The sequence below is a fragment of the Anopheles gambiae genome, chromosome 3, assembly GCF_943734735.2.
Source record: "Anopheles gambiae chromosome 3, idAnoGambNW_F1_1, whole genome shotgun sequence".
Taxonomy (NCBI): Eukaryota; Metazoa; Arthropoda; class Insecta; order Diptera; family Culicidae; genus Anopheles; species Anopheles gambiae.
Genome location: NC_064602.1, coordinates 89,455,789 through 89,481,763, shown reverse-complemented (window position 1 = coordinate 89,481,763; position 25,975 = coordinate 89,455,789). Strand labels below are relative to the sequence as shown.

At 45.3% G+C, this 25,975-nt stretch overlaps 3 protein-coding genes across 10 annotated transcripts in view; 1 reads left to right on the top strand and 2 right to left on the bottom strand.

Moving 5' to 3' along the window:
• LOC1280922 (protein argonaute-2) overlaps positions 1–3,007 on the bottom strand; it is a 39,598-nt gene extending 36,591 nt beyond the window's left edge. For 2 of the 5 annotated variants that reach the window (XM_061661435.1, XM_061661440.1), the window contains exons 1-2: positions 2,805–3,007; positions 1,058–1,622 (exon numbers count right to left, since the gene is read on the bottom strand). The gene's annotated coding sequence lies outside the window, so the exon portion shown is untranslated. The remainder of the gene's footprint in view (positions 1–1,057; positions 1,623–2,804) is intronic. The other 3 variants (XM_061661437.1, XM_061661438.1, XM_061661439.1) reach the window with 3 other exon arrangements.
• Positions 3,008–6,069: 3,062 nt separating this feature from the next.
• On the bottom strand, positions 6,070–24,399 carry LOC1280924 (pantothenate kinase 3). 4 transcript variants are annotated; one of them, XM_061663152.1, is made up of 6 exons: positions 19,775–24,399; positions 10,394–11,135; positions 8,605–9,076; positions 8,208–8,507; positions 8,010–8,145; positions 6,070–7,940 (listed from the first exon to the last, which is right to left on the bottom strand). In XM_061663152.1, the coding sequence occupies exons 2-6, from the start codon at positions 11,055–11,057 to the stop codon at positions 7,749–7,751; spliced, it is 1,764 nt and encodes a 587-aa protein (XP_061519136.1). In that variant the 5' UTR covers positions 11,058–11,135; positions 19,775–24,399; the 3' UTR covers positions 6,070–7,748. The 4 variants fall into 4 exon arrangements, with proteins under 4 accessions (XP_061519136.1, XP_061519137.1, XP_061519138.1 ...); XM_061663153.1 differs by lacking the exon at positions 10,394–11,135 and having other exon boundaries at positions 20,049–24,399; XM_061663154.1 differs by lacking the exon at positions 10,394–11,135 and having other exon boundaries at positions 23,462–24,399.
• LOC133394126 (uncharacterized) lies at positions 24,399–25,901 on the top strand. The gene is made up of 4 exons (XM_061663156.1): positions 24,399–24,831; positions 24,905–25,028; positions 25,105–25,678; positions 25,742–25,901. The coding sequence occupies exons 1-4, from the start codon at positions 24,726–24,728 to the stop codon at positions 25,850–25,852; spliced, it is 915 nt and encodes a 304-aa protein (XP_061519140.1). The 5' UTR covers positions 24,399–24,725; the 3' UTR covers positions 25,853–25,901.
• Positions 25,902–25,975: the final 74 nt, after the last annotated feature.

The following is a 25,975-nucleotide window of genomic DNA, read 5'->3' as shown; positions in this document are numbered from 1 at the left end:
TACGCATATGAGTGAGTTAAAAAGACCAATAATAATTCACTCCAAACCCCAATAAAACCCTATGGCATCTTTTAATTTCTCTGCCCATAATTGGGAGCTTAAATATGTCACAGCTTCATGTGTTTAAACCTTCGACCAGATGCTAGCAGCAGTAGCAGCAGCCTCCGTCAGAGCTGCTGCTGTGTGTCTAAGAGCTTGAAGGTTCTCCCAAGAATAAGGGTGGTCGTTGGTGGGGAGGGGTTGACTGTCTTCTCCAGCCATACCCATGGTACAAGGTCGTGGAAATGGGCCACCAAGGTCGGACTCTGTGTTCGCCAAAACCCACCCACCCACCCACAGTATGTGTGCCTCCTCTGTGGACGAACATTTACGTGCGAGAGAATGCGACGGTGCAGAGCAGCGAGAGAAACCTGAACCAAAGTTTCAGGTCACAGACAAAACATCAGGAAAGGCAGCGCAAGAACAAGTCTGCTTTTTCCGCAGGGTGGAATGAAATGAAAAGTTTAGTGTTTTTCACTTTTCTCGTCCGTTATTTTGTTCCTATTTTGATGGTGGAAAACCTTTTTCCGTGTTATCGAAACACACAATTTCAAATCATCATCGGTATTTACGTTTTTTTCGTCGTTTTTTGTGTGGCCAACTTTCGATAACGGCAAACCCCTCATAGACCCGATAACTGATAAGCGTCATAAGTGAGGCAGTTTAGGCACAGGCACAAAACGATAACAGCATTTGAACGTTGTGCAGTTTCTCTTTGTTCGAGTGTAGTTTATACATGTTTTATTGTTTGTATTGTAGAGTGAAATTTGAAAGGAAATATTACGCTGTTCTTATGAATGCAAAGTAACATAAATTCGGAAAAAAATAATCCACAAAGAAATATTTATACTATTGTCAATAACAATTAAAGAAGAATGTAATTTTAGTCGAATATTTGGTCATTTTTATGAAACGATTTTCCTTAATTAAACCTTGTTTTAGCGTAATCTCTGCTGAAGGTCATATTAACCAGACAGGACACTTGCTAGACAACCCAAATCATACTTCTCCCACTTACCTGTGGCACGATGGCAGCGAACAGAACGATTGTTGGCCTTGTGCTGGTGCTCACTTTGATAAAAACTTTTCACAAAACTCACGACACACACACTGCACAATTCGTTGAAATATTAAATTGATAAAGAAAGGATTTTGTTGTTGTTGTTGTTGTTGTTTGCACTTTCCTTTAAATCACACACGTCACAAGTATTTCACTAATTTTCACACCTTCATCAAGGGGGAGCTTCTTGCACTGTAAAACTTGACGCGATTATTTAACACAAAATTAACACACCACACGCGGGCAAAAAATATCACTCATTACACATTTTTAGTGTAGTAAAAAGCAAAAAGAAAAAGAAAAACACACACACACAAATGAAACTTTGCAGAAAAAAGAAACCTGATTAGGATTATCGAACGATTGCACACTCTTATCGCCGCGCCGTTTTGTGTGGTAATTTTTGCACGATAAACACACTTACACGGCACACGAACTCATACATACACACACTCACGTGAGAAAATGCCACACACACACACACACTTACACTGAACAATCAAACAAACCAACACACCTGTACCTGTGGGGAGGTATCAAGAGAAAAATGCATTCTTATAGGAAAACAGAACGATTCAGCAACAGTTTAAATATTGAACATTCCTCAATCGCTTCACGGGTGCAGCTAATTAATAGCTTCGTGTGCGTTTGTGTGTGTGTGTGTGTGTGTGTGTGTGTGTGTGTGTGTGTGTGTGTGTGTGTGTGTTTGTTTGTTGGCTTGGATGGATACGTAATTGTTGCACTTTTTCCCACACACAACAGCCTCACTTTCATAACAGGCTCGGTTTGTGTTATTCCATTGCTATGGCGGTATGATAAGAATTTTCTTAAATTTTCTTCCCTTCTTTTACCCCTTTTTGGAGGCTTTGAAATGAACAAAATCCGGTTAAATGAGAGTGCAATTTACCGTGGCAGAAAGAAGCCATTTCAATTTTGTTCAGCAAAAACCATGTTTAACGAAATTCAGTGTAATCAACACAAGATAACGAACTGCTCCCATTGACTTTAAATGCTTTTATCTGGTGTCCCAGGTGTCTTTCGCTCTTCTCTGATCGTTTCTTGATACCAGAAAACATCGCACACCAAACCTCACTCCTCTAAATCTAGCCGATCCATCGAATTCTCTCGGCCTCAGCCTCAACCAAGAGCCGCGTGGTGGACGTGGATCCGATGGGGAATCGCCGAACAACACATATATTCACCATGGGGGCAACAAACTGAAAGAACCTTCACGCGTTTGGGGATCGAGACGTCGTCGTCGTCGTCGCCGGCACACCAAACTGCACACAAATGCATCCCAAAGCGCAACGTGCATGCGAAAGATGTGCGAAAAGATGTGCACGCGTAATACAAAAGGAAAAACGCAGCAAGCAACGAGCGATGGACGATCACATATGCAAAACGAAAGTACCAACACACACAAAAAGGTCGCACAAGATCCCGCGAAACACAACACACACACAAATAGAGAGGGGGGAAAGAACGCGAACTGCACCAGCAGCATGCCGGTACGATATGGGAGGAGGCTGACGAAGGACGGGTTACAGCTCCTCATTCCTCTCTTTTGCTCGTTCAAATTCAACCCCAACAATGCAACAACACCGATGGGGTGATCCTAAAGGGGAGGGGGGGGGGGGGGGATCTGACTCGCGCGGGAAATGGCCTTCGGGGCACAAAAACAATCGACAACGGAGGCGATACATACACACTCTACCAACGTTGCGCTGGATGCAGTTTGGCGTACGTGCGAAAACGCAACGCGCCGCGCCGCTCGCCGACTGATGACGCAGTTGGTGCACGAATCCAAGAAACGGTCACAAAAATATCCCACCCCAAAGCGCGCCCGCAACACAGCACCACACTAAGCAGCACACACGCGTACCGGCGACGGCAACCGAACAACGGCGAATGATGAGCGGCGATATCTCCCGGTCCCGGTCCGGGGGCATGACGTTCGGGCCGTGGTTGTTGATTCGCGCTCACGCCGCTCCACCCGTGAGACGAGACGATTCTGCACGAGCCCTTCCCCGTCCCTTCCCTTCCCTTCCCTTCCCTACCCGCGCCCCCAACAAGCGGAGCGGTGCTTTAAGTGAGAGAGTGCGAGCCATTCTCTCTCTCTGAGTTGGGCTCACCAACCCCCCCCCCCCCAAAACCGGCAAGACGCAATGCAACATAAAAAAAAGAAAAACAACCCCTCCGCGATGTTCCACTAACCACCCACCTAACAACCCCCCCACGCCCCTTATCTCTCTCTGTGTTCTCTTCTTTCGCACCCCATTTTCGCACGGGAGAGTTTTTTTGGTGCTTGTTGCTTTTATGTTGCTTTTCGTGATCGCGGTTGTTGCCGTTGTTGTTGTTGTGGGGTTTGATTGCTTGAATGCTGTGCGCGGTTGTTGCTGGATGCTTCCTCATCACAATGGGAAAATGCAACAAGTACTGCAGATGATTTGAGTTGACCGTTGGCTTCTGCTGGCAGTTGCTGAAAATAGTAATGAGAGTTATGTTACGCATTTTATTACATTGACGCTGTGCGACTGAAAGAGGGGGGGGGGGGGGATGAAAGAGAAAGTTTTGTTGGAAATGTTTAAGTTAGGTGTTTTTGTGTGTGTGTGTGTGTGTGTGTATAAGAAGATATTGTGGAAGTGGGGAACGAATAATTTTATCTAAATCGAATATAATTTATATTTATTATATTTATTTTAATATAATTTATGACTGCACTGTTTCATTTTAAATGTTTAATTACATTTTCTCTTTCTACTTCTATTCCCAACTTTTTTAACACTTATGTTTCTCTCTACTCTATTAGTATCATCATATTGCATACCTTTAAGTCGAGAGCATACTGTTTCCAGTGATTTCGCCTGAAGGTATACGCAGAGCCCCTGAAGGTATGCAAACTAAGGTATTTGCCTGATGTTATGCAACGTTATTAAATAAGCTTTTTAAGCATTTTTTAGTAAAGGAATTAAAAACTACATATACAAAATGATCAATAAAAAACGGTTCCAAACCGCATTTGAGCCTACAATCGGGCGCATGAAATTGTTTAACAATTTCGATTACAGGGTTTTCTAGGAGTTCTCATAGCTGTGGGACATATTATTGACTCGTTCATACGTGAAATGAACTTCATGTTACAGGAATTGGACTCTATGGCACCCTTGTTGGACAAATCCAGTAGGAATTTCCAAGGAGCCTGTCCAATAGGAGTCAAGGAAATGTCCAACAACTATGAGTAGCCCTGGAAACCCCTGTAAGGGTTTATCCATTAATTACGTTACACTGCTGCGGCCCTTGTAAGGAAAGGGAGGATAACCGGGGCTCCACAAATCGCAGGCTAGCGTTCCTCTCCGTTTGTTTTTGTGTGGAAAATTTGACAGTACGGTACGCTACATGAGCCCGTTAGGTGTGGAGGGCATTTATCATTGGCTTATGTAATTTATCGCTTAGTTATCGCAAATTAAATTCAATTGTTACTTAATTTTGTATTCGAAACATAACATCTGCACATTTACACAGTGAGACGCATCAAAACTAAACAATATTTGACGGAAAGGCTGATTTTCTATTATGACCTTTGACCCGAGATACGGTAATTCTTGGACGAATTCAAAAGTGCTTTCACCTATCCGTAGGTTCACTTAATATATACTTTTGCTGTGCAGTAAACGACATCCAAAAACATGATAAAATCCAACTATGAACCTAAAATTAGGAAATTCTATAACTTTTTAATCTGTTTAAATTAAAAGCTTGAAGAGCTGGACAGCTGGAAGATTTAGAACCAAAAAAAAAAAGGATATCGTAATTAATGGATGACCCCTGTCAAGCCTCTTTTTGGGTCATCGGCAACGGTACGGATGGTGTTATAGCTCCATAGAGTATGATTTTATTCGTATTCGAATTTAATAGTTTGTGCTTATTCTTACAAAATCTACAAGGAAAAATCGCGCACGACGATGAGATGAAATTATTTCCCAAATTATAACCCATCAATTTACAACCATGCCTCCTACAATATCCCCTAAATTGAATACAATTCAATACAATTTCATTCTAAATTCCTACGATGAAAGCAACAAGAACGTCCATCATATGTATATGAAGACCTTACATGAAACCTGGAAGAAAATAGTACTATCAGATATTAATACGATTAACTTACCTGTCATACTCTCTTTCTATTCTTTTGGTGTACGTATGAAATTCTTCTTACTTACTTACTTATCCGGCGCTACAACCGCTTTGCGGTCTTGGCCTGCCTTCGTCTGCCAGTCCGTTATCCCGGCCTTAATGGCGGACGCCTCCACGCTATCTTGCCACCTCAGTTTGGGACTACTATGCCTCCTCTGTCCTTGTGGACGGCCTAAAAAGACTTTACGGGCTGGGTCGTCCGTTTCCATGCGTACAACATGACCAGCCCACCGGAGCCTGGCGAGCTTAATACGCTGTACGACAATGAGGTCGCCGTACATCTCGTATAGCTCGTCATTATAGCGGCTCCTCCATTGTCCTTCCACACATACGGGGCCAAGTATCCTTCTGAGCATCTTCCTCTCGAACGCGGCTAGGAGGGTTTCGTCAGATTTGGACAGTGTCCATGTCTCAGAGGCGTATGTGAGTACCGGTACTATATAAGTACTATATAGTCCCAGCTTCCTCCGTCGCGACAGGTTCTTTGAGGTGAACTGATTTTTCAGGCTGTAGAATGACCGGTTGGCAGCCAGCATCCTTGCGCGCAACTCAGCTTCCATACTGTTGTCGTTGCTGAAATTCTTCATAACTGTATAATTCCGTTGATTATAACAGTGATTTTTGCTCACTGAATTTGCAAATTTGTCCTGCATTGATCGCATCTTCTTATCAAATGTTCACAACAACCTAAAAATAAAACAAAAATCATAATGAACGTTTCGGCACTGTTTTTTTTTATGCAAAGCAATCAAACCATCAAACGAACCAAAGTCTTCTTGTGTGCGCTGTATATATGTATATATTCCATTTGGTTTTTATTAACTGTATAAAGCAATAGTGGAAAATTGTTTAGCAGTGATCGAACGTGATCAAAGCTGTCTTTTGCTTTTCTATGTTTAAAGTGATTTCAACATCCCGTTGCTGGCTGCCTCCGTCACGCATGTCCCGCATTTCTTGTTGTCACCTGCATGCCGTACTTTTAATCCATTCCGCTTGTGCTTAAACGCGCGCTAAACCTTTTGCCTCTATCAGCTTCTCTCTCTCTCCCTCTCTCTACCGCTATACCACTGTTAACACCATTTTGCTAGTGTTTTTCACTCCATTCATTCCTTCGGTTCGGCATGGACGGATGATGCTGCAACATTTGAGGCGCGCGTGTTAGGCGTATGAAGAGATTGAGCTGCCCACCGCTATGCGCAACTTCCTCCCTTATTTTGATACCTTCGTTTTTTGTTGTATTTGTAAGATTGAGTGTTTGTGTGTAAAAATTAGCAGAGCTAGTGATTGGCCATTGGATTGAATTTCGATTTTCGGTTTTAAAACACTTCACCTCGCACTTCTCGCGCAGTCTGAGGAGACAGGATCAAACAAAATCCCTACGTTTTAGCGTCGCTTTCGGGTTTAACCGTCTTCGGTTTTTCATATGAACCAGAATGGGATACACGGTCGAGTTTTGAACTCAAAAAAAAGACAGTTGCCAATCGTTTGCCCTCAACGCGCTTGCTTCTTACTAACAATCTAAAATAAAATTAATAATAATAACCATAAAACTAATAATAATAATAATTAATAACATTTACCCATTACTACTCCTACCGATCTGCCGAACACGCGATGATCTCGCGCGATCACTGCAAATGAGCACCTGCTATTCCCCCACCAATGCCGCTCATTTTCTCTTTCTCTCGTTTTATAGCCCACAGCGACTTAACAGTGTCTTAAACTTACACTTAGCTTCCTCAACCCGGTGCAAAGTGTCACTGCCTTACGCGCCTACTACCTTAGCTAGTACTTATCCTGGTTCCGTTGTTTTGTGTGTGTGTGTGTTTGCCACGTGCTGCTGCCTGCCTGCAGTAAAGAGCTTCCGCCTGTGCGCTCCCTGTGTCTAATGAATCTCACTCGTTGTAAATATGTTGAATAAGTTTCGTCGAAAGATCGTCATGGGCCGCGCGCCTTGCCTATCAATGTGTGCCGGACCAGCGGGGATACGGGGACATGATTTGGCAAAGTTAAATTACGTTACGCTATGATTGGACTGACGGCAAAAGGGGCTGATTGTTTGCGAAGGGGGTTTTTTTTGCTCATCGCTTAACTAATTTTCGCAAGAGTGAATGTGTTTTTCCTTATTTTCTGTTCGCTACTCCGCTGTTAGGTCACACCTAGAACCTTACGGGAGAGCGAGTGAGCTGATTTTGCCTAATCTTTTTGCAGGTTAGAATGATGAAAATGAATCGATTCAGAAGCTTCAAAAGCTATCACTCAATTGTGTAGAAGATCTCTCTCGCGCTCTCTCTCTCTCTCTTTTTACAAGAACTAGATCAAAACGAACAAGCTAATTTAGCGCGTATTAAAACAAACACGAAAGAAAGGGATCTCCGCCGGCGCCTATTGCCCTTTTTCTCTCGCGTCACCCCACTCCCATCACTGTTTCGTTACCTTCCTATCTACTAGTCTAAGTAAGTAAATCACCGACTTGTGCGTGCAGCTCACCGTTGAACTGCAAAAGGCACCCGACTGCACCGAAGTAACCCTCGTGCTCGAGGAACAGCGCTTTGAGCGTTCCCTTCGACCAGTAGTCCATCGCGTACGCGAGCAGCTTCATCGATATTGGGTTCACGCGCAGAAAGTTGCCCACAAACACCACCTGGAAATGGATCAGCATTGCAGTTAATGTGCAAAAGAAGCCTTTTTTATTCGCCTAGTCACACCCTACCTTCTCGATCTTCTCATTGCTTGCGCACATGCGTGCGATCGAACCAATGTTGTTGGTGATCGTCACGAGGATGGCGTGGGCCAGATCTTCCTTGCTAACGCTTTGCCGCCTTTCCTGTAGATGCATCTGTCCGAAGCTGCAACGGAGACACGGGGAGTGTTTTAATACGTTCCCAAACGCACGAGCGATTGCACTTACCTTGACGCGACCAGCTCGCCGGGCAGCCCGAACCGCTCGTAATCGCCGCCGTAAATGTCTTTCACTAGCTTGTCCACCTTCTTATGATCGCCCTTCGTCGCTAACTGTATTGCTTCCTCGAACGTTTCACAGCCGGTGAGCAGACAGCACAGGCCCAGGAATGTACCGCCGCCGAGGCTCGTGCCGGAGATGCGCTTGTAGTTGTCCGGGCCGCGCACCGCCAGCACCGAGACGCCCGACCCGACGTTCACCAGTATAAACGGGTACGGTTGGCTAAAGTCGAACTTTTTCTTCGTACTACTGCAAGAAGGACAAATGAAAGCGAAGAAAAAACAGACACAAACGTTAATATGCTACTTCTTTCCATCAAACAAAACAAAAAAGAATCCTCGCTTACCTAATTTCGTTGGCGTTCTCCCAAAAGTAGCACTCACATTTGTTGTGCGTTTCCGTGAAGAGAATGCCCTTGATCAGCGCATCCAGCTCGTCGAACTTGGCCAGCTTCATGTTGACGTGCTGCCGGAAGTCTTCCTCGAACTTGAACGCACCGCCACCGGTCGCGCAGACGGTCGTCACCAGCTGGGCCATGCCCTTCGATTTGGCGAGCTTCAGAAAGCTGAGCATCTCCGACGTTGGGAAGCGGATGAAGTGGAGCGAGCCGCGCCGGCCGCGTATCACCACGTCGTCCATCTGCAGGTGGCTGTCCCGGTGGCCGGTCTTGCCGTAGGCCGAGTTTTTCGTCAGGTAACGCCGAATGTTGCGCAGGATGCGTGCCTCCTGATCCAGCTCGCCCGGCGTGATGTCCTTCGGCTCGAAGTACACCAGCTTCGTGAGGGTGCCGCCAATGTCCATGCCGAACCAGGGCATCGCTGTTGGAGGAAGAAGAAGAAGAAGAAGAAGAAGAAGAAGAAGAAGAAGAAGAAGAAGAAGAAGAAGAAGAAATACGAGAAATTATTAGTAAAACAATTGAAACAAATGGACGAGATAACGGTGCAAACTGAAGCAAACGGAATAATCAAACGATCGATCATCAACGACTACCCAAACATTGTTGTAGGGATTTTGGACCTCATCACACACATACACATAGAGCTTATCGCTGACCCAGGCAACATGCCTTCGCGCTTCAATCGTGCTCGGTGTTAAGGTCATTTTTGAGGTTCGATCGCATTCAACTCGAAGAACCGCAGCTGATCAACTCGTCCAGCTGACCTCTGAGCGCATGCTACCGCGATCACGTGCTCGTGCTGGTGATCCTCGTTCGCGCTGCTTGCCGTAGACTCGCAGACCCGCAGAGCCGACGAAATCCGATCGATTTGAATCGGTTGATTAGATTATCGAAACGGCCAGTGAAAACGCTATAGCCTATAGCGCACGCGGCTAGCAAACGTAACCTGTTATCAGCAAGTTGCCGAAGAAAGGTCCAAACTTCAAACTCCATAAACTGCTCAACCCGCTGGCCCGGAGAGCTCCACACGCTCTCTAAAGTCATTATCAAGGACTCCGGGCTGCATATGCATGCATTGCACGCTTATCAGCAGCGACTAGGCGGCGTGAGCTAGGCGCGCACACACGATACACCAGCATCGAGAACCGGACAGCGCCTTTGAAACATCCGGAACACGGAGAACCGGTTTTGATTCACGTGTGTGTCATTGGAAGTGTGTCTCGGAGCACACGAGGCGAGGATCTGTTAAATCTGTGATCTTGTGTGAAAGAATCCGGTGGCGGCGGTGGGGTTATGCACGCGAATAACGCTTTGACGGAAGATGTTGGAGGGAAAAAGAAAGTGCTACTGCTGGAACGTGGCAGAGTTTGTTGATAGTTTGCAGAGGAGCAAGATGCCGAATGATTGATTTATTATTGATTGTTGGCATGTCGGAATGGTAAAAAAGGGAGAAAGTTTATGTCTGTCTTTTTTCAAAATACTTTACATTGTAATGGAAAGCAAGCCGATCGGTAGTGCTCAATAAACAAAGAAGTTGAAAAACGCAACTTTAAGAATATGAAAGTCCAACTTAGGAAGCATGAAGAAGCAATAAGAGGATGGAATAATACAAATCTTAAGAAATAAGCCACAACACGAACAAAACTATGCAAAAAAACAACCAAAAGATGGATACAACACTCTCATCCAGAGGGGTAAAGTAGAATAGAAAAAAATACAATTATGAAACGATGCTTACACACTGGCCCCTCAATGGAATGTTCCGACGATTCTGACCGGCTTTCGTCGGTCCACCGCGTGTCGGTATTGGCTTTGTTGTTGCTGTTGCTGCTGCTGCTGCTGCCGTTGCTTTTGCTGCTCCGTGCGCTGGGTCGGGCCCCTTTCGCTTCCGCCGTTGCCGACTTGCGGGCGGTTCGTCGCTTGATGCGACGTTGTTTGCGCTGTTGCTGGCTGCCACCACTGTTCGCCGACGACAGGCTGGACAGTATGGAGGTAATGGACCCGGCCGAGGAATGTGACGAGTTGGCGGTGGCGGTACGCTGCAGATCCCGACCCGTGCGGCGACTGGACTGGTGCGGTGAGGGTGCTGCCGCCGCCGTCCGACGGCGATGTTGCTGCACCGGGGAGGAGGACACTTTGGGGCTGGTCGTGGGGCTGCTGCTACCACTGGCGCCGCTTTCGGTGGACGACATTTTGCGCCGGTACGATGGTTTGCGCACGAGCGGACGGTGATAGTGGGAGGCGACCGAGTGGGTCGCGTACTGATGATGATGCCGGTGCGTGCCGTTGGGCGTGACGTGGACGCTCGGCACGACGGTACCGTACAGGATCCAGCGCGATATGGCACTAGAGAGCTGCGGGCCGAGCGGCGGCTGACTGCTGCTGCTGTCCAGCGCGTCCATGCGTGTGTGCGTCCATTGCTCGAGGGCTCGCTCCTGGCGCAGCCGGATGCCCCGCTCGATGTACGCGTTCAGCGCCACCTGTCGGTTTTGGGGTTTGGGTTAAAAGTGTTACTCGCGGGATGGATGGAAGAAGAGGGGAAGAAGATGAAACCAATCAACATTGCTTGGCCGTGCGTCGGTGTGAGTAGTTTCGATGTGTTTCTTTCCGCTTCGAACAGCTAGCAGTAGCAGCAGTTACTAATACGCGATGTCTGCGAACTCTTATCGTTCACTAAGCCACATGTGGCTAGTGGCGCCCTCTTGCGCATCAATATATTGCCTAAACCTCATTCTGCACGATTCTACCACATTCGCGATTCGATGTAGCAACCGAAGTCAAGCTGTGAGCTTACAGTAGGTGTTGTTGCTAGCTCTAACCGTTGGCCTGTGCTGTGGATCAACTAAAACAACGCCAGGCGTAATCAATGAATCACTGCGCACTCGTAACACACCAAAAACCTCCCCCCTCTGGCGGTCCACTTTTATCTCGACCTTGGTCATGCTGTTGCGCCTTTTGCATTGTGCAAAGGGTTGTTTTTTTTTGGTTTGCGTTTATCAACGCTATCGCAATGTTCTGATTACTTTTAACCCTAATTACGACTCCCGCACAAAAAAGGAGCAATGAGCGGTGATGGATCTTATCATCAAAAAAAGGCTGATTTGCAAAAAAAATGATCCCTATTGGCACGCGGGTCAGTGTAGTAACGACGATAATGTGATCGAGACACACACAGACACACATAAAGGCGTCCCAAGAGCGTCCAATCCCAGACGGGTCAATGGACAATCTGTTCCGCGTCCACACGAGTTGCGTCATTTGCAAACGAATTATTTAGCAATTAGCGTGATGTTTCATCAAACAACATCACACTCTCTCACCAGAGATGATGATAATGATGGTCATGGTGTAGTGCAAAAAAGGTGGGCCATATTGAGACCATAAAAAAACCCTCCTTCCCGCATATGATCCCCGCGACTTTGGGACTGGCGAAGAAGCCTTCGGGGTTTTTTTGTGTTTACGAAATCAATTGACATGACCAGGCATTTGGTCAAGGTTGGGAAAGCACTGGTTTGCACAGGTGTGTATAGGTGGTGGGTGGCTTTATGGGGGGGAGACTCTTTGGTTAAAGATGGCTATAACAACAAAAGCAGACACAATTATTGACCATTTTGATATTTTTATCGCGATGCGTTACTGTTGTTCGGGTCGGGCGTAAAAGGTAACAGTGCTAAGTGCATCGAAAACACATTGATGTGCACACGCTGCAGCCTCGTTTGCTCTTGCAGTGTGTAGTGCGTTTTTGCTTCAGAAAATACTTTCAGAAATAGGAGCGTTTCATGATTTTTCAGTAAGAAATTGATATTTGCCAATTGAAATGACGTCATAGATATACACAAAGCGATAAGCTAAACTATGCGCTTTGGGGCTTTATCGATTTTTTCAGTCTGTAAAAGTTAGGATTGTTTACTATTTTTCATTGTATGCTTGATCAAGTGCGATCATGTATGATTGAACTCCTTCAGTAGAACACACATATTTTGAAAGATTAAAAAAGGAGTTTGAAATTATATGAATCTCCTAAATTTCTGGAAGGAATCGGTAGGAGATGTATGTTCAAAAAATGAAACATTCGTGGATCTTCAAGGATTAACAAAATTAGCAAATCTTACCCATACCCGCTAATAAGAAGGCAATGTGTGTAAATTGTCGCATTCAAACTCAATTCATTTATAACGAGATCTTCAAGATCGTCTTCAAAAATATGTTATGTCCACCAAAACAATTCCAGGTACAGCTTAACTATCGAGGTTTGGAGGGGATTGTCAGCCAGTAGTAGATTGTTCCGTTGTTTTCTACTTTGATTTATTGCTTATTTCAGACATTTCCTTCCTTTTTTGTAGTGATAGATTATATAACGATCACTTAGGATTATTAAAGATCTTCTGAGATTCACCCGTCCCTAGCGATTCCTCTTGGACGTCCCATGAATATCAACATCTGAGATTTAGATTTATTGTTTCACTGTAAAGATTCATCCGGATTTCTTGAAACAATATCAGAGTTAGCTATCGCTAGTATATTCCATTTCATTTCTTACAATTTTGTTCATAAATAAGGAAACACAAAAGATACACTTGTGACCTCAACACCAAAACGAAGATCGTCAGTGATCATATGCCGTGATCTTCTCCTTTTCGTATTTATCATGCAAAAACATCCTGAACTCCGTCAAAACATTATGACGCACTACCCCGCCATCAGCCCACGGCTTGTTTGAGGAGTTCCTCATGAAACAACAGGCACGGCAGACGTTGTTTTATCACTACTAAACGACAGCCACGAGCCTCATAATTCCGGTTAGAAGTGGTTGGTTGCTTTTTTTGTGTGTGTGCTTTGCTACGTCGTACCGATTTGTTTACCAATTTTGTGCGATCAAAGAGTTATCTCGTCTCGAGCATGGGGGGAGTGTTAATATTATCCATAGCCCGGCGGCATCGATGAGACAAGGGCCCGCGGGAAAAATGGCTGCTGGCGAAAAAATGACGCAAATGGACAACCCTCCCGCAGCAAATGAACAGGAAAGGTGGATTTTTTGTGTGTGTTTTGTGTTTGTCTGTTACAAGCGTCAGAGCGGAGGAAATAATTACCGATGGAAAGATACGCGAGGAGAACGACGTGTACAGGAAGTGGCCATTCTCTTCACCGAGAGGCCGCGATCATTTCCGTGTAAGCTACCACCTGCTGCAGCAAAAAAACACACACACAATGTCCGCCCTGCAAACGGCTTTTTTGCAAATGTGTGATTTTAAGCACACACAACAACAATGCCCCTAAAGGTTCTACCAGAAATTGAGTAGAACTTAGCATGGCTTGGCTAGGCGACTTGCAACAAAAGCTTGAGGTTGAGTTGGGCAAGCTAAACGACAAAAAGGGACGTGCACTTCTACCCCTTTATTTTACATTGTGCGAGGTCAACCACTGTGTGGACAAATGGAAATCAGTTGCGAGTTCAAGTCGCGATGCCCGCGCGCTTTCATTGACGGTGTGCTTCAGTAAAACACGGCAGCCAGGGAGCGATGGCAACACCTTGCCAAGCAGCTCATCATCAATATTCTGAGATGGGGGTTGGACGGCTTAACTTTCTCACCTCTTGTCGCAAGACTCGCGTATAAAGGAGGTCACAGGCTTACGTATTTTGCGTGTGCCGTCTTGTTGTGCCCGTGTGTGAATGTGGCGATGTTTTACATTTTATCAACTTATCGGTACAGTGGAATCAAGCGACAAATGGAGAGCTTTTTTAATGAAAAGTATATACAACTTTCCAGAATGTTTAAATTACAACATCACATCGATTACAGTACACAGTTTGGTTAGTAAAGTGAAGACCTAACTCTTGGAGTGCGATCAGTTCTTCAATGAACCATATTATTCTGATGTTTATTCTTTATTTTTATAGAGACTTTGAGCCGATTGGCATCATTCGTCTCTTATTAGTCTGATGTCGTTTGACTCTTGCAATATTTGTTCTTCAAAAGATCTTCAACAAACTGTATTATGAAAGGATTTCCTATTAAACATTGCGGAAATATTAAATTTAAATACTTTCAGGACGGACGAAACCAGAGGACGCAAGATACAAATAAAACTCTTTTATCAGGCATAGTTTACATTCCAAACTTTTTGTAAAACCAAGTCCAACGTCCGTTTGTTTGTTGAGACCTATCTAAATCTGTTTTCAAACAAAGATGCTCAAAAGCGATTTTAATCTTATTCTCGTAAGAGCATACAAATGGAGTCTTACAAGCTGTATGACTAGCATGATTGCATGTAGTAGATGCATGATTGCATGTAGTGGATATAGTAGTGGCTCTGGACGATCAAATCCACTATTTAATCCTGGATATCTTAACATTTCCAGCACACGAACGTTTCTATAGTAGCTTAAGTCAATAAATCTATTGTAACTGATAGGATCGTCATTAGTATTATGACATTATTCCATCAAGAATCAAGGAAAGTATACCAAGTGTCTCAGATGAATCGAAAAACCATATATGTACCTCTTCCGGGGAGTCTGTTTTACTAAAATTAATGCCATCCTTAATGATCGTTTGTTCCAGTTTGGAGTCTTCTAACCCAACTGATAGCAAAATGTGCAATAGATTAAGAATTTTTCAAAAAAAAACTTAATCATACATAACTCATCAAGCAAATGATTCTAAGGAAATGAACATGGAAGACCGCACCACTGCTAAAAATACACTCTGATTCCGACAACCTTTGGACGCCTTGTGGTTGTACTCACTATTCCAAATTAATAGTCAGCCGTTCTAAAATCCCATTCCCTGTTCATCTACATTCCAATCAAAACAATAGTACGTACACCAAACACATTAATATTGGTCCCTCTAATAATCCAACAAAACCATCTCCTCTTAGAATGAAGCCTGTACATGACATGCCCGGTAATTATAGAACACAAACTTTCTCTCTCTTCCACTTCCAATCGTAGATGGAACTTTCCAGTTCAACCAGTATGTCTGTCTTCATGGCGGTTGACCCCCTCCGCGACTTGGCCCCGCATCAAAAACAATCAGGGTCACGCAAGAAAATGAAATTAAACCACTACCACAACATCACCACCAACCACCCGTGGGTTTCGCTAATGATTGGCAAACGGTTGCCGCTGAGTGTCGGTCTCGGGCGGCAAGCCTTCACCGCGGGCCCCTTAAAAAAGCCCTCCCAACCCCACCAAAGCCAGGCATTGTCCGGCAAAAGGCAAGAGGCAAACAAAACCGATGGTGGCACGACTTAACCCCCACACACACGCGCGGGCACACATATACTCGCAGAGACATGCACTGATGATAACCTTCGCCGAAGAGAGTCACACATCAGAGCCGGCACACCACCGTCGTTGTGGCCCACGGGTGTGTTCGTTTTTTCGCGTCTGGATTCGATGCGATGGAATCGGGCATGAATTGGCAAATCGTTACGGAGCGTCGCCGGGAGCCGATATGAACGAGAAACGCCGCAAATGTGTGGTGTGTGTGTGTGGCACGGGGTTTGTTGTTTTTATGAGCAAACATGAAGTAAAAAGCTTCCAACAAACTCTCTTGCAACCAACCAACTGGCCAGCCAAAGCGTCTATCAATCGCAAGTGGTGGTTGCCGTGTAGCTTCTAGGCTTTTTTGATTGCAGTAAATCTTACCAATCAGCCTCTTTCATCGACAGTGTTTTGTCCAGTGCGCAAGTTAAGGCACCGACAAGGTAGTGAGTTACTGTTGTGCTGTGCTTTGTCGCTTTGTCGCGGCTAGGTGTATATGGGGCAAAATGGACATGTGAAGAATTGAACTGCGGTTGAAACTTTTTTTCGTTTATTAAAACGGAAAGACGCAAAGGATTTTAAACAAAAGTTTCGACAAAAATAATATTTTATTTCCCAACATTTATGTTAACAAAGTATAATAAGAATTTGATAAAAACCTGTTAAACTACCTTTGTGCAAAACGTTGATACCTTTGGGGTAAAGTATACACCACCAAACATGAAATGTCAGAACAACGGTGAAATTTGAACTATCACCATAAAAATCAATTACTATTGACGGTGTTAAAATTGTTAACCTTATGTATCATTTGTGTCATATTTTCCCTAATTTAATATTCTTAAATGTAGATTTCTTAATCACTTTACATTGATGGGGACTTTCACAATACTAGCCATGATGTAAGCAAAAAAGCTGTAATTTGGGCTGTGTTCCCAATTTCTCTGTTTGAAAAGAGTAATAAATACATTTTGAAACATCGATGACAATATATTTGCTAGTTTGGCATATGGTTTTGTATGGAGTGTTGACATAATTTCAGCCGCCTACTGTCAAACTCCAGGCAAAAACAATCAACTGGCAAGTATCGTGAAATCCTCCAACATCAGATTGCTGAATAAGGTTCTTTGATAAATTATACAAACATTTAATACAAAATACCTACAAAATCGTTGTAAATACTGGAATGTAGACCACTAACTCATAGTTGATTAGACATTGAGTGCGTTTTACCGGTGTAACATTGTCGGTAGTGTGGCTACTTTGCCCCCTAATACTCGCAAAACATAAAGAGTGTTGCTAGAGGCAACAAAACACCTTCCAAGACGTAGTAGTAGAGCATATACACAGCCCCCTTGAACAACCTCCCTGTGGGGGGGTCGCCGCCACAGGTTCTACTTGACCGTTGGCCGATAAATGTGTTTTGCCGAAGCGCCAAACTACCTCGTCGTAATTGATGTTTGTGAGGTACACATGCACACACACACCAGCAAGAAAGATGCAATCTTATTGCGTATCTTAATCTTATCTCCCCCGGTGGAGTGGAGAGATTGCGGTGGCGCTGGCTTATATTTGGAAGACGAGAAGTCATCCTTCCTACAGTACGAAGGTACGCGTCGGAATGAATTATTGGTTTGGGAAGGTCAAACAAAGGATGCAAACTTTGACCCGCTATAGCCATTAACTTACGTTAAAACAATAATCTTGAAATGATGTCTAATTCCAAAGAGCTTAAGACATTCTAGACATTCTAGACATCAATAAACCAAAGCGATGTTCTCCAATACAGATTTCCAAAAGGAAGATCAATACTTTGAATTCTTGAATGATCTCCAGATGGGTCGTTGTGGACGTTGTTTACAGGTTTCGCTAAGAATAGCTCTTCCGTTCTTTACTCCCTTCAAGAACAAGAACCCGTATCCAGCAGCCGGTGGGGGCAAGGCAAACATCTGCCAGAATCCGGTTTTGAGGCATTCGATTTATCAACCAGCTAGACTAGAAAATAGCAACAAATCTCTCCCAAAGCCGCAACCTTCCTCCAAACCACCCTGGATATGAGTATGGGTGCCTACGACACGGAACTATGGTTGAGAGAACCGTGTTCGAGATCATACGATCATCGCATCCTGTTCCTGCCGCAGCTCGCGATAACACTTCTTGGCTCGCTTGGTTGCACGAAGATGGTGTTTCACGATCACGCACATTTAAAAGGAAAAAATGCACTTCAAAGTCAAGTCTCATGTGCACCGGCGCACCCTCCAAGGCCCGCTGGTGGGCAAGTGTCGAGAGAACTAGAGTAATGAACTGAACTTTGCACCGGTCTCATGACACGCGACATTGACGGTGCGTGTGTGTGTGTGTGTGTTTGTGCGCGTGTCATGGCTCCCACCCCGTCCATTTCCATCCATCATAATCACGGACCGAAAAGGCCACACCGACACACTTCCGGTTTTCGGCCGTTGTTACGACGACTTTTGTTGCAGACTTCATTTCACCGTGTGTCCACCAATCTCGGATAACCGAACTGTCCCCGATCCCCACCCCTATCTCTGTATCAATTCGTTCGCTGATGACGATTTTTGCGCGCTGACCTACAAAACTCCTGAGGAGACCCTCTGTGTGTGGCTTAAGCGGCTATAACGTCACGCCGAAGGTGTGTCTCAGGAATGTGCCGGCACGATCGCCAAAGGTCTCCTCTCTTACTTATCGTACCACCACCACGGGCTTGTCACCAGTTGTTACTTCACCACTACACAGCGGGGCGTTTGGAACATTCGCGTGCAGTTTAACACGCTCCAGTTCGTTCGTTGTTGCTGTCTGTGTGTGTTTGGATTGCCGCACGGCCTTTGAACAGCGAAAGTGCAACATACCGCACTATTCCCCAGGTACGTGTCGTGTCTTGTGTCTTTGGATGATCGCAGCTTGACCGCACAAAGAGAAAACACCCCGTTTTGAAAGGTTCATCGGTGAGAGAATGGCTTTAAAGTGAGGTGGGCATCATCATTACCCGTAGAAAGGTAAGACGCATAACAACAAGGAAGCGAAGTCGGGCGACCACCCGAAAGATCCCACACTCACGCAAAAGAGACAGACACACGGGCCCGCAATTGCTGAGCATTCCGCACGCACGCCCGGGCACACTCTAATGCGGCGTTCGTGGTGGCGCTAAAACCACCACTCCTTCCCCCATATACCAAGACAGGCAGCAGTTGTGCGTTGTGGTTGCAGAAAAAGTACCGCCAAAATCGGTTACACAATAGTTTGCTGTGCTGATGTGCGGTGGTGGTCGAAGCGAAGCGTACGCCACGCAACAACACCGAGTTCCACCTGAGAGGAGATTCCATGGGTATATGCGCTCCTCCTCTCCGTAGTGGTAGAGTACCTTTGCCGTGATCTTCAAACCATGGCGTGATCGGCAAGCGTGGCCGAGAGTGTTAACAGACACAACCAGCGTGCCTGCTGTCCACCACTCCCCCCTGAAGATTATTTAAACATGAAGTTGGGGGCAGAAGCATCGGGGTAGCAACACACCAGTTTCGCGATCTCTACCCCATGTGAGTGATGATCGCACGGCAACTTCGCCAAGTGTCCACACACATTTTTCGCAACCCTGCACATTAGATACTGCTTCTGCTTCAATCGTGTCGTTGTGGTTTGGAGAGATGAGGTCTATCCTCGCGCGTTGGTAATAGAACATCCGATTGGCAGGCCACGTTTCCTGCGATACTACTACTGCTGCTGCTGCTGCTACTGTTATCACGGACGAAACACACACGACACACCGTACGGCAGGGCATGCAAAGCATGGTCGGCAGCTCTTCTCAATTGAACTGCTTGATTGACACCTACGGTGAAACTGTGAGAAATTCCTGCCGCACCGCACGAAACAGTACTCAGCTGGTGCTGCCGCCTTCACTACCGAGACTTGCCGCTTTTTGCGAAGCGGACAGAGGATGACCTCGGAAGGAACAGGAACAGACACACACACAAGCACACACTAACGGTTTCTTTCGGCGACGACTTCTTTCTCTCACCAAACTCAAACACGGGGTTGTTAGAACCGCGAATTTCACCAAACTTTGCGCGCTTGTTGTATCATTCGCTGGACGACTTTACCACTTGCCAGAAATCGAAAACTGCACAAACACGTCACAGGAGCAGCTCGTTGATGCGAACGTGGAGTGGCGCGTGATCATCCGATCTCTATCGCCTGATACACCCCTTCACCAGCAGCACACGGCGTTGCATAGGGCGCTAGTTTCGCGGACCGTTTTTCAAAAACAGCGTTTGACCGACGTTATGGGCTGGGTGCGCGCGTCAAGAGCGTCGTGTGGGAGAACCGCGACCGTCCAGTGGTTAATAGACACTGAGACACGCCGCTCGGCTCTGCGCTGGTTCGTACGAGCGGGATTCTCTTCTTTCCACCGCGGCGCTCTTTCGAGCGCTGCGCTGCGCTGAGCGCGCTGAGACTTGTGGAGAAGAGTGTACGGCGCGCCGATTGGCGCGCTAAGCGGCTTGTACACTAAGCGGACGCAAAGTGGTTCATTCCATTGCCGACCGTTCATCCATCGCGGTGGCGGTGCGAATGCACTTCGGTGCATGACTTTTATTCCCAGTGGAAACGCTTCGTGGAAACTAGTAACACAAATGTTGTTGAGAAACGCTTCGATTTTTGCAATGAATGTGTGCAAAATGCTTTCTATTTTAATTACTGCCGCTACATTTTTGCCTCTAAGATTCAAATTGTCATCAACGTGTCACAATTGTTGACTCGTTATCATCAATTTCTGTCCCTAAGGCATACATTTTACACAGTTTTGAATGTTTTACTTAGTTATTAATACTATTTCGTCAAAAGTTCAAGTCAAAATTTGACAAATGACAATAGAAAATATTTTTTTCATAAATAGTATTAAAAACTATATGCTTATGGCCCTATTACATTGCATAAATAATTCCAGAATTTATCTTTCGTTGTCCCGATTTGACAAAAAAGTTTTCTTCGCTAATGTAATAACACGCTGGAAATTACGAAAAAGAAATTTATGTGAAATTTATCTCTCTATTTAAACTAATATTTCTTTGCCGAAGAAGTTGTTTTACGACGACACTTGGAGATCTGTTTTATGTGTTTCTTTCCAAAAAAAACACAGTTTTCCTCCTTGACAGTAGAATTCTTCTTCTTGAAAGAATTTACATTGATCTAGACCAGTGGTCGGCAATCTTTGCAACCGAAAGAGCGAGATTTTACAAGTATGTTTGTAGAGTTTCACGGGAAGAGCCAAATTGTAAAATCGATAACAAAAATGTGTGAAAGCGCTCTGAAATATGTGAACGATTAAGAGCTGCATGCGGCTCGCGAGAAGTACTTTGCCGATCGCTGGTCTAGACCAATTCATTTTTCCTGGCGAGGTAAAAGCTGTCAAACGGCGTATTCGTATTCGACGTAGCAGTTCGATTCTAAATGCCCCAATGTGATAGGGCCTTATTACGTCAATTTTGTAAAATTAATGTAAAGAAATTTTCTTAGCGAAGATCTAAAGGCATAAACAACGAGAATTGACTAAATCGTCTTAGTTTTTTTTTCACGAGAAAACAATGTAGTTACAGACATAGACCTTTGGAATGAATCATACTTTCTGCTAGAATAAATATTCAAGCTTAACAGGCACAAATAGATGCATTAGAATCAACCATTAATGGGCACTGACAAACAATGGTGATTGAGAGCTTAAATTCAGTATTACACTAATTCTCGCTGATTCCACATTAACTTATACACAAGCATCTTATATTAAATGTAAAAATATTACCTTTTATACAGAAAAATAGTTTATTTTGCCAATCGTTTAGTGTTGTTCAAATATTTCAATAAGCTATATGTTTACTGAAAAAATATACTCGCAGGAATGTGATTACCGATTAATGCCGAAAATATCATAATACAGCTTGTTGTGAAATAGTTGTACTCAAATACCCTAATGTAGTTTTTCACTTCCACACTACCTCGGCTTAATCTAGAGTTTATACGCCTTAACAACTTAACATTACACTCATCGTAATTGTTTTCTAAGAGGCTACTGGAGCTGATTGGTCCCCTAAAGATCTTTGCAGATACATGAACAATATGTTCCATCAGACAATTTCGTTAATATAATCTTTTAAACGCCATATGACACAAATACTCTTGATCAGGTTGCTCATCCCTGGCAGAGTGAAACGCCTGAATAGAGCAGCTCAAAGTATTTGCTCAGGGGCGAGTAATGATCGGCACTTATTATCTCGCCGAAACAATGCTCATTCATTCGTGCAAGCCGGCCAAGAAACATTCCACTCTTTTTCAAAAACAATTCCATCGACAGCTGGTTTGCTGATAAAAGGTTTCATATACCTTAAACCTATATTTTGCGCTTAATGAACTTTTGCATGTAATAAACAATAGGTTTAATAAATAAGTGAACATATTTGACGTTGATAATCTTTTGCTTCATTATCCAGCAAAGGCACATTTTATTGCGCTTGAGGGTTCATGTTCCGTTCTGTACAAATGAATGATCTAAACTCATTAAATCATCACAAATTAATAAGCTCACACCTTAGATTGACGACCCGATAAAGTGCGATAAAGTAGCACAACAATGGGGGGAGAGCAAAGCATATGACGAATGCATTAAACAAAGATTGAAAGATGATAATTATTCTCTAATGTGCTCGTGCCCTTCCACCACCACACGAGTGCAAGCTTCATAGAGCTCTCTGGCCGAGCGGCCATTGCTTTTCGCTCGCTTTTTGCACTCAACAATGAAGCTTCCCGCGCCCACGAAGTCGGCAAAAACGCGCGAGAGCACGCCCCGGGAGGGTGTGCGTATCGTTCTGTGCAGGCCAAGCAAGATAACCAACCTGGTGATAACAACAAAACACTGTGGGGATGGCTTAAGAGAGGGGAAACCAGCAGCTTCCTCTCGTTCCGCTAAGGGGAGTAGGCAAGAGTGGTGTACGGGACACTTACTTCATAAGTGGATGTAATTTATGATTTTAGCTTATCAGCGAGGCCGGGGAAACGAGGGAAACTGGAACGAGAGCGGACTTATATTTCGCATCATTCCAGTACATTCGCTGCCCGTAATCTGTGCAATAGCTGGTTCGCAATACAGCCACACGAATTGTGCTATCCACAATCGGTTGGCTGCTTTCTGAGCCGACTGGGTTGGATTGAGCCTAGGATTTTTGCCACGTGCCAATAACGCGGTTCGAGGGAAGCGAGGGAAGCATTTGCAAAAGACAGATCATCAATTATTCTTCCCGCCCTTCCCGCCGTAGCGTCGTCGGTGTCTGTCGTGCTTTTCGTTATTTGCCCGCTGCAACGGCGGGTCGGCATTGTCAGTCGCAGTGGAAAAAAGCAATTAACACGACCGGCTGACCCCAATATTCTGTGCAAAGGCCCGGTCTGTGCACACGACCGATCATCAAAGGGTTGGCATGAAACAAGAAACGAAGGAAAATGAATCCAATTGCAAAGAGCGGACTTTCACTTACCTTTGCGTATTACGGACGAGCTTCCTGCCGACTCACTGCTGGCCATGGCTGATGAGTGTCCAATACTGTCCTTTGGGCGGATGTGTTCTAGGTCACAGCGCGATCGGCAACAATTGGCTCGGGATTTTTTTGGGACGCTTTTGCAAATCAAATAATGCCCACGCACATTATCCACTGCAGGTCGGTCTGCGGACGGTCTGTTGTGCAAAATACTTTCCGTTGCGTGATTGGACTGAGAATAGTTTAGGGGTGTTCTCGAAAACACACGTTCGCTTGACGCTTCTCGCTACTTTAAATCTGCTTCGATTCGCCGCTCCGCGGATTTACGTTTTGCTTCAAGCGAGGCTAATCGAGAGTCCCAAGCAACGGTGTCTGCTTTCTTGCCACTGATTGTCACAGTACTTTATCGCCAGACACATTAAGCAGTACGGTACACAGGTAAACAAACCCTTTGCTGCAACCGTGTCCAACGTATCACAAGACTGGCGAGCGACTGGGAGAAAGTTTCACCGTGTGCCGTGTGATGTGCCCCTTTCGGCCGTGCCGTGGACGCTACGATGGGGGGATTTTGCTCCCTGCTTGTTTTTTTTTTCCTCCAGTCATAAAACGGGTAATTTTCTTCGTTCTGCCACCGTGTTCACCGCGCGCGACTGCAGCACTCTTGATGACTGGCTGTCCACCTCTCCCCGGCCGGGAAAGTGGTCGGTAGCAGCGGCTACGGGCTGACGGTTTTGTGTCCGCGCCACTCTCTAGGCTGGCCCACTGGACCGAGAATTCGTCTCGCTGGAGCGAACAGTTCTTCAGTCTTCTTCGCCTCTTGCTCGCAACACGTAACACATTTTCTAAAATGCACAGACTTTAGAACTGTTTAGCCGTGTTTCTGTATGTATTTTGCAACAGCAGCAATGATTGTTGTGACAGGCTGGCTGTCACGCTGCGTCTACGCTGGTGGGTTGAACGGTTGAAGCCGCGTTATCACAGGGTGGCTGAAAGATCATCAAATTCAATCAAATCTTGTGTTTTATTCGTGAATTTTAAGGTCAATAATAATTAATATGAACGATTTTATGAGTTTATGAAATTTTCGAGATGAAAATTAATATTAGAAAGATGATAAAGTCATCAAACAACATGGAGCAACCGGTTTAGAACCGTTTCGAGACATGTTTGAACCGGTTGAGGAACGGAAATTCAACAAAGCGGTTTCATCCCTCGGCACGGTACACTTTGCTGTTGTTGTTTTGCACTTGCTGCACGCACCAGGATGGCAGAAAACGAAAATGCTTGCAAGCAAATGGATATTGCTGTACAGCGCCACCGGAAGATGTTGCATTACGTGACCAAGAAGTGTGTTCCCCTGCTCGAGAGCAGTAAGTATGAAAAGGGAAACCCGATTGTATATAAACTTCCCTGCAAGCTGCCATCCTTTTACCTGTCCCGTAGAGCTGAAGGAAGTGGACGAAAAGTCGTCGGAATGGAAGGAACGAGCGCTGAAAGCGGAAGGAAAGGTGGCACTACTCGAGCGGCAACTGGAGGAAAAGGCTGCCCAGTCACAACACTACAAAAAGTTCGCTTTTCCCCCCGACAGAACCTTCAACAAGTCGTGCTGCCATTATCAACCGATTGCTTCCGTTCCGTTGCAGATTGTACGAAGGGCAGTACCAGGTGATGATGAAGATCGGCACCGTGATGGGTGAGATCGTGTGGAAATCGTTCAAGAGCCACTCGAACGTGAAGGTGTTGGTGCAGGCGCAAGACTCGATGCTGAAGTACTGTGCCCTAGCGAAGGGCATCATCGATTCGTTTCTGCTCGCCTACGCTACCAGCCTGCCGCCGCTCCAATCGCTCGAGCACGTGTTCGTCGTATCACTGCTCGGGTCGATCACGAACTTGGCCGCGTTCGTGGAAGGGCGTGCGTTCCTCGCCCAGCAGGAGCTGGTGGTGGAGTTGCTGAAGCGGATGGTGCTCGATCAGGACCGCTGGAGCTATCCGCACTTTCGCTTCATCAAGCGCATGGTGCTCACGTTCGCGTACAACATGTCACTCGAGGATCCGGTCGCGTTCGTTATGCTGGGCGAGGAGAGGCTCGTCAACAGTGTGCTGCGCTGCCTGAGCTTGCACGATCCGACCGATGTGGTGGCAGCGGCGGTGGCCATCATCTATCGCTTGCTGAGCGTAACGGTGGAGGCAGGAATACCGTCATCGCTGTCGGAGAAGGTAGGAACGTAGTAAAACTATTTAGTGGGAACTTTCAAAACTAGGCTTCGTTTTGAATTCCAGATCCCGTGGGCCATGATCAAAACGATGAAGGATTCAACGGACGAGCAGCTGGGAGAGATTGCGACCAGCCTGCTCGGCGTGATGGAAGTGTCGGAAGGCAAAGGATTTTAGAGCAATGATTGAAAATCCTGTTTTGTACTGAAATAAATCATAGAATGAAGTAGAATTGTCGTATAAAAAAACTAACATCACAATTACGGTTTGCATCGTGTAATTTTAACTGAACGTGTCCGT

What these genes read in the sequence shown, in the direction of transcription:
- LOC1280924 (XM_061663152.1), bottom strand. Translation starts at nt 11,057, where the DNA reads ATGGACGCGCTGGACAGCAGCAGCAGTCAGCCGCCGCTCGGCCCGCAG. An exon ending in TTCCATTGAGGGGCCAGTGT is followed by an intron (nt 9,077 to 10,393) that starts GTAAGCATCGTT and finishes TTCCTCCAACAG; the next exon opens with CGATGCCCTGGTTCGGCATG. An exon ending in GAGAACGCCAACGAAATTAG is followed by an intron (nt 8,508 to 8,604) that starts GTAAGCGAGGAT and finishes TCCTTCTTGCAG; the next exon opens with TAGTACGAAGAAAAAGTTCG.
- LOC133394126 (XM_061663156.1), top strand. Translation starts at nt 24,726, where the DNA reads ATGGCAGAAAACGAAAATGCTTGCAAGCAAATGGATATTGCTGTACAG. An exon ending in CAGTCACAACACTACAAAAA is followed by an intron (nt 25,029 to 25,104) that starts GTTCGCTTTTCC and finishes GTTCCGTTGCAG; the next exon opens with ATTGTACGAAGGGCAGTACC. An exon ending in CGTCATCGCTGTCGGAGAAG is followed by an intron (nt 25,679 to 25,741) that starts GTAGGAACGTAG and finishes TTTGAATTCCAG; the next exon opens with ATCCCGTGGGCCATGATCAA.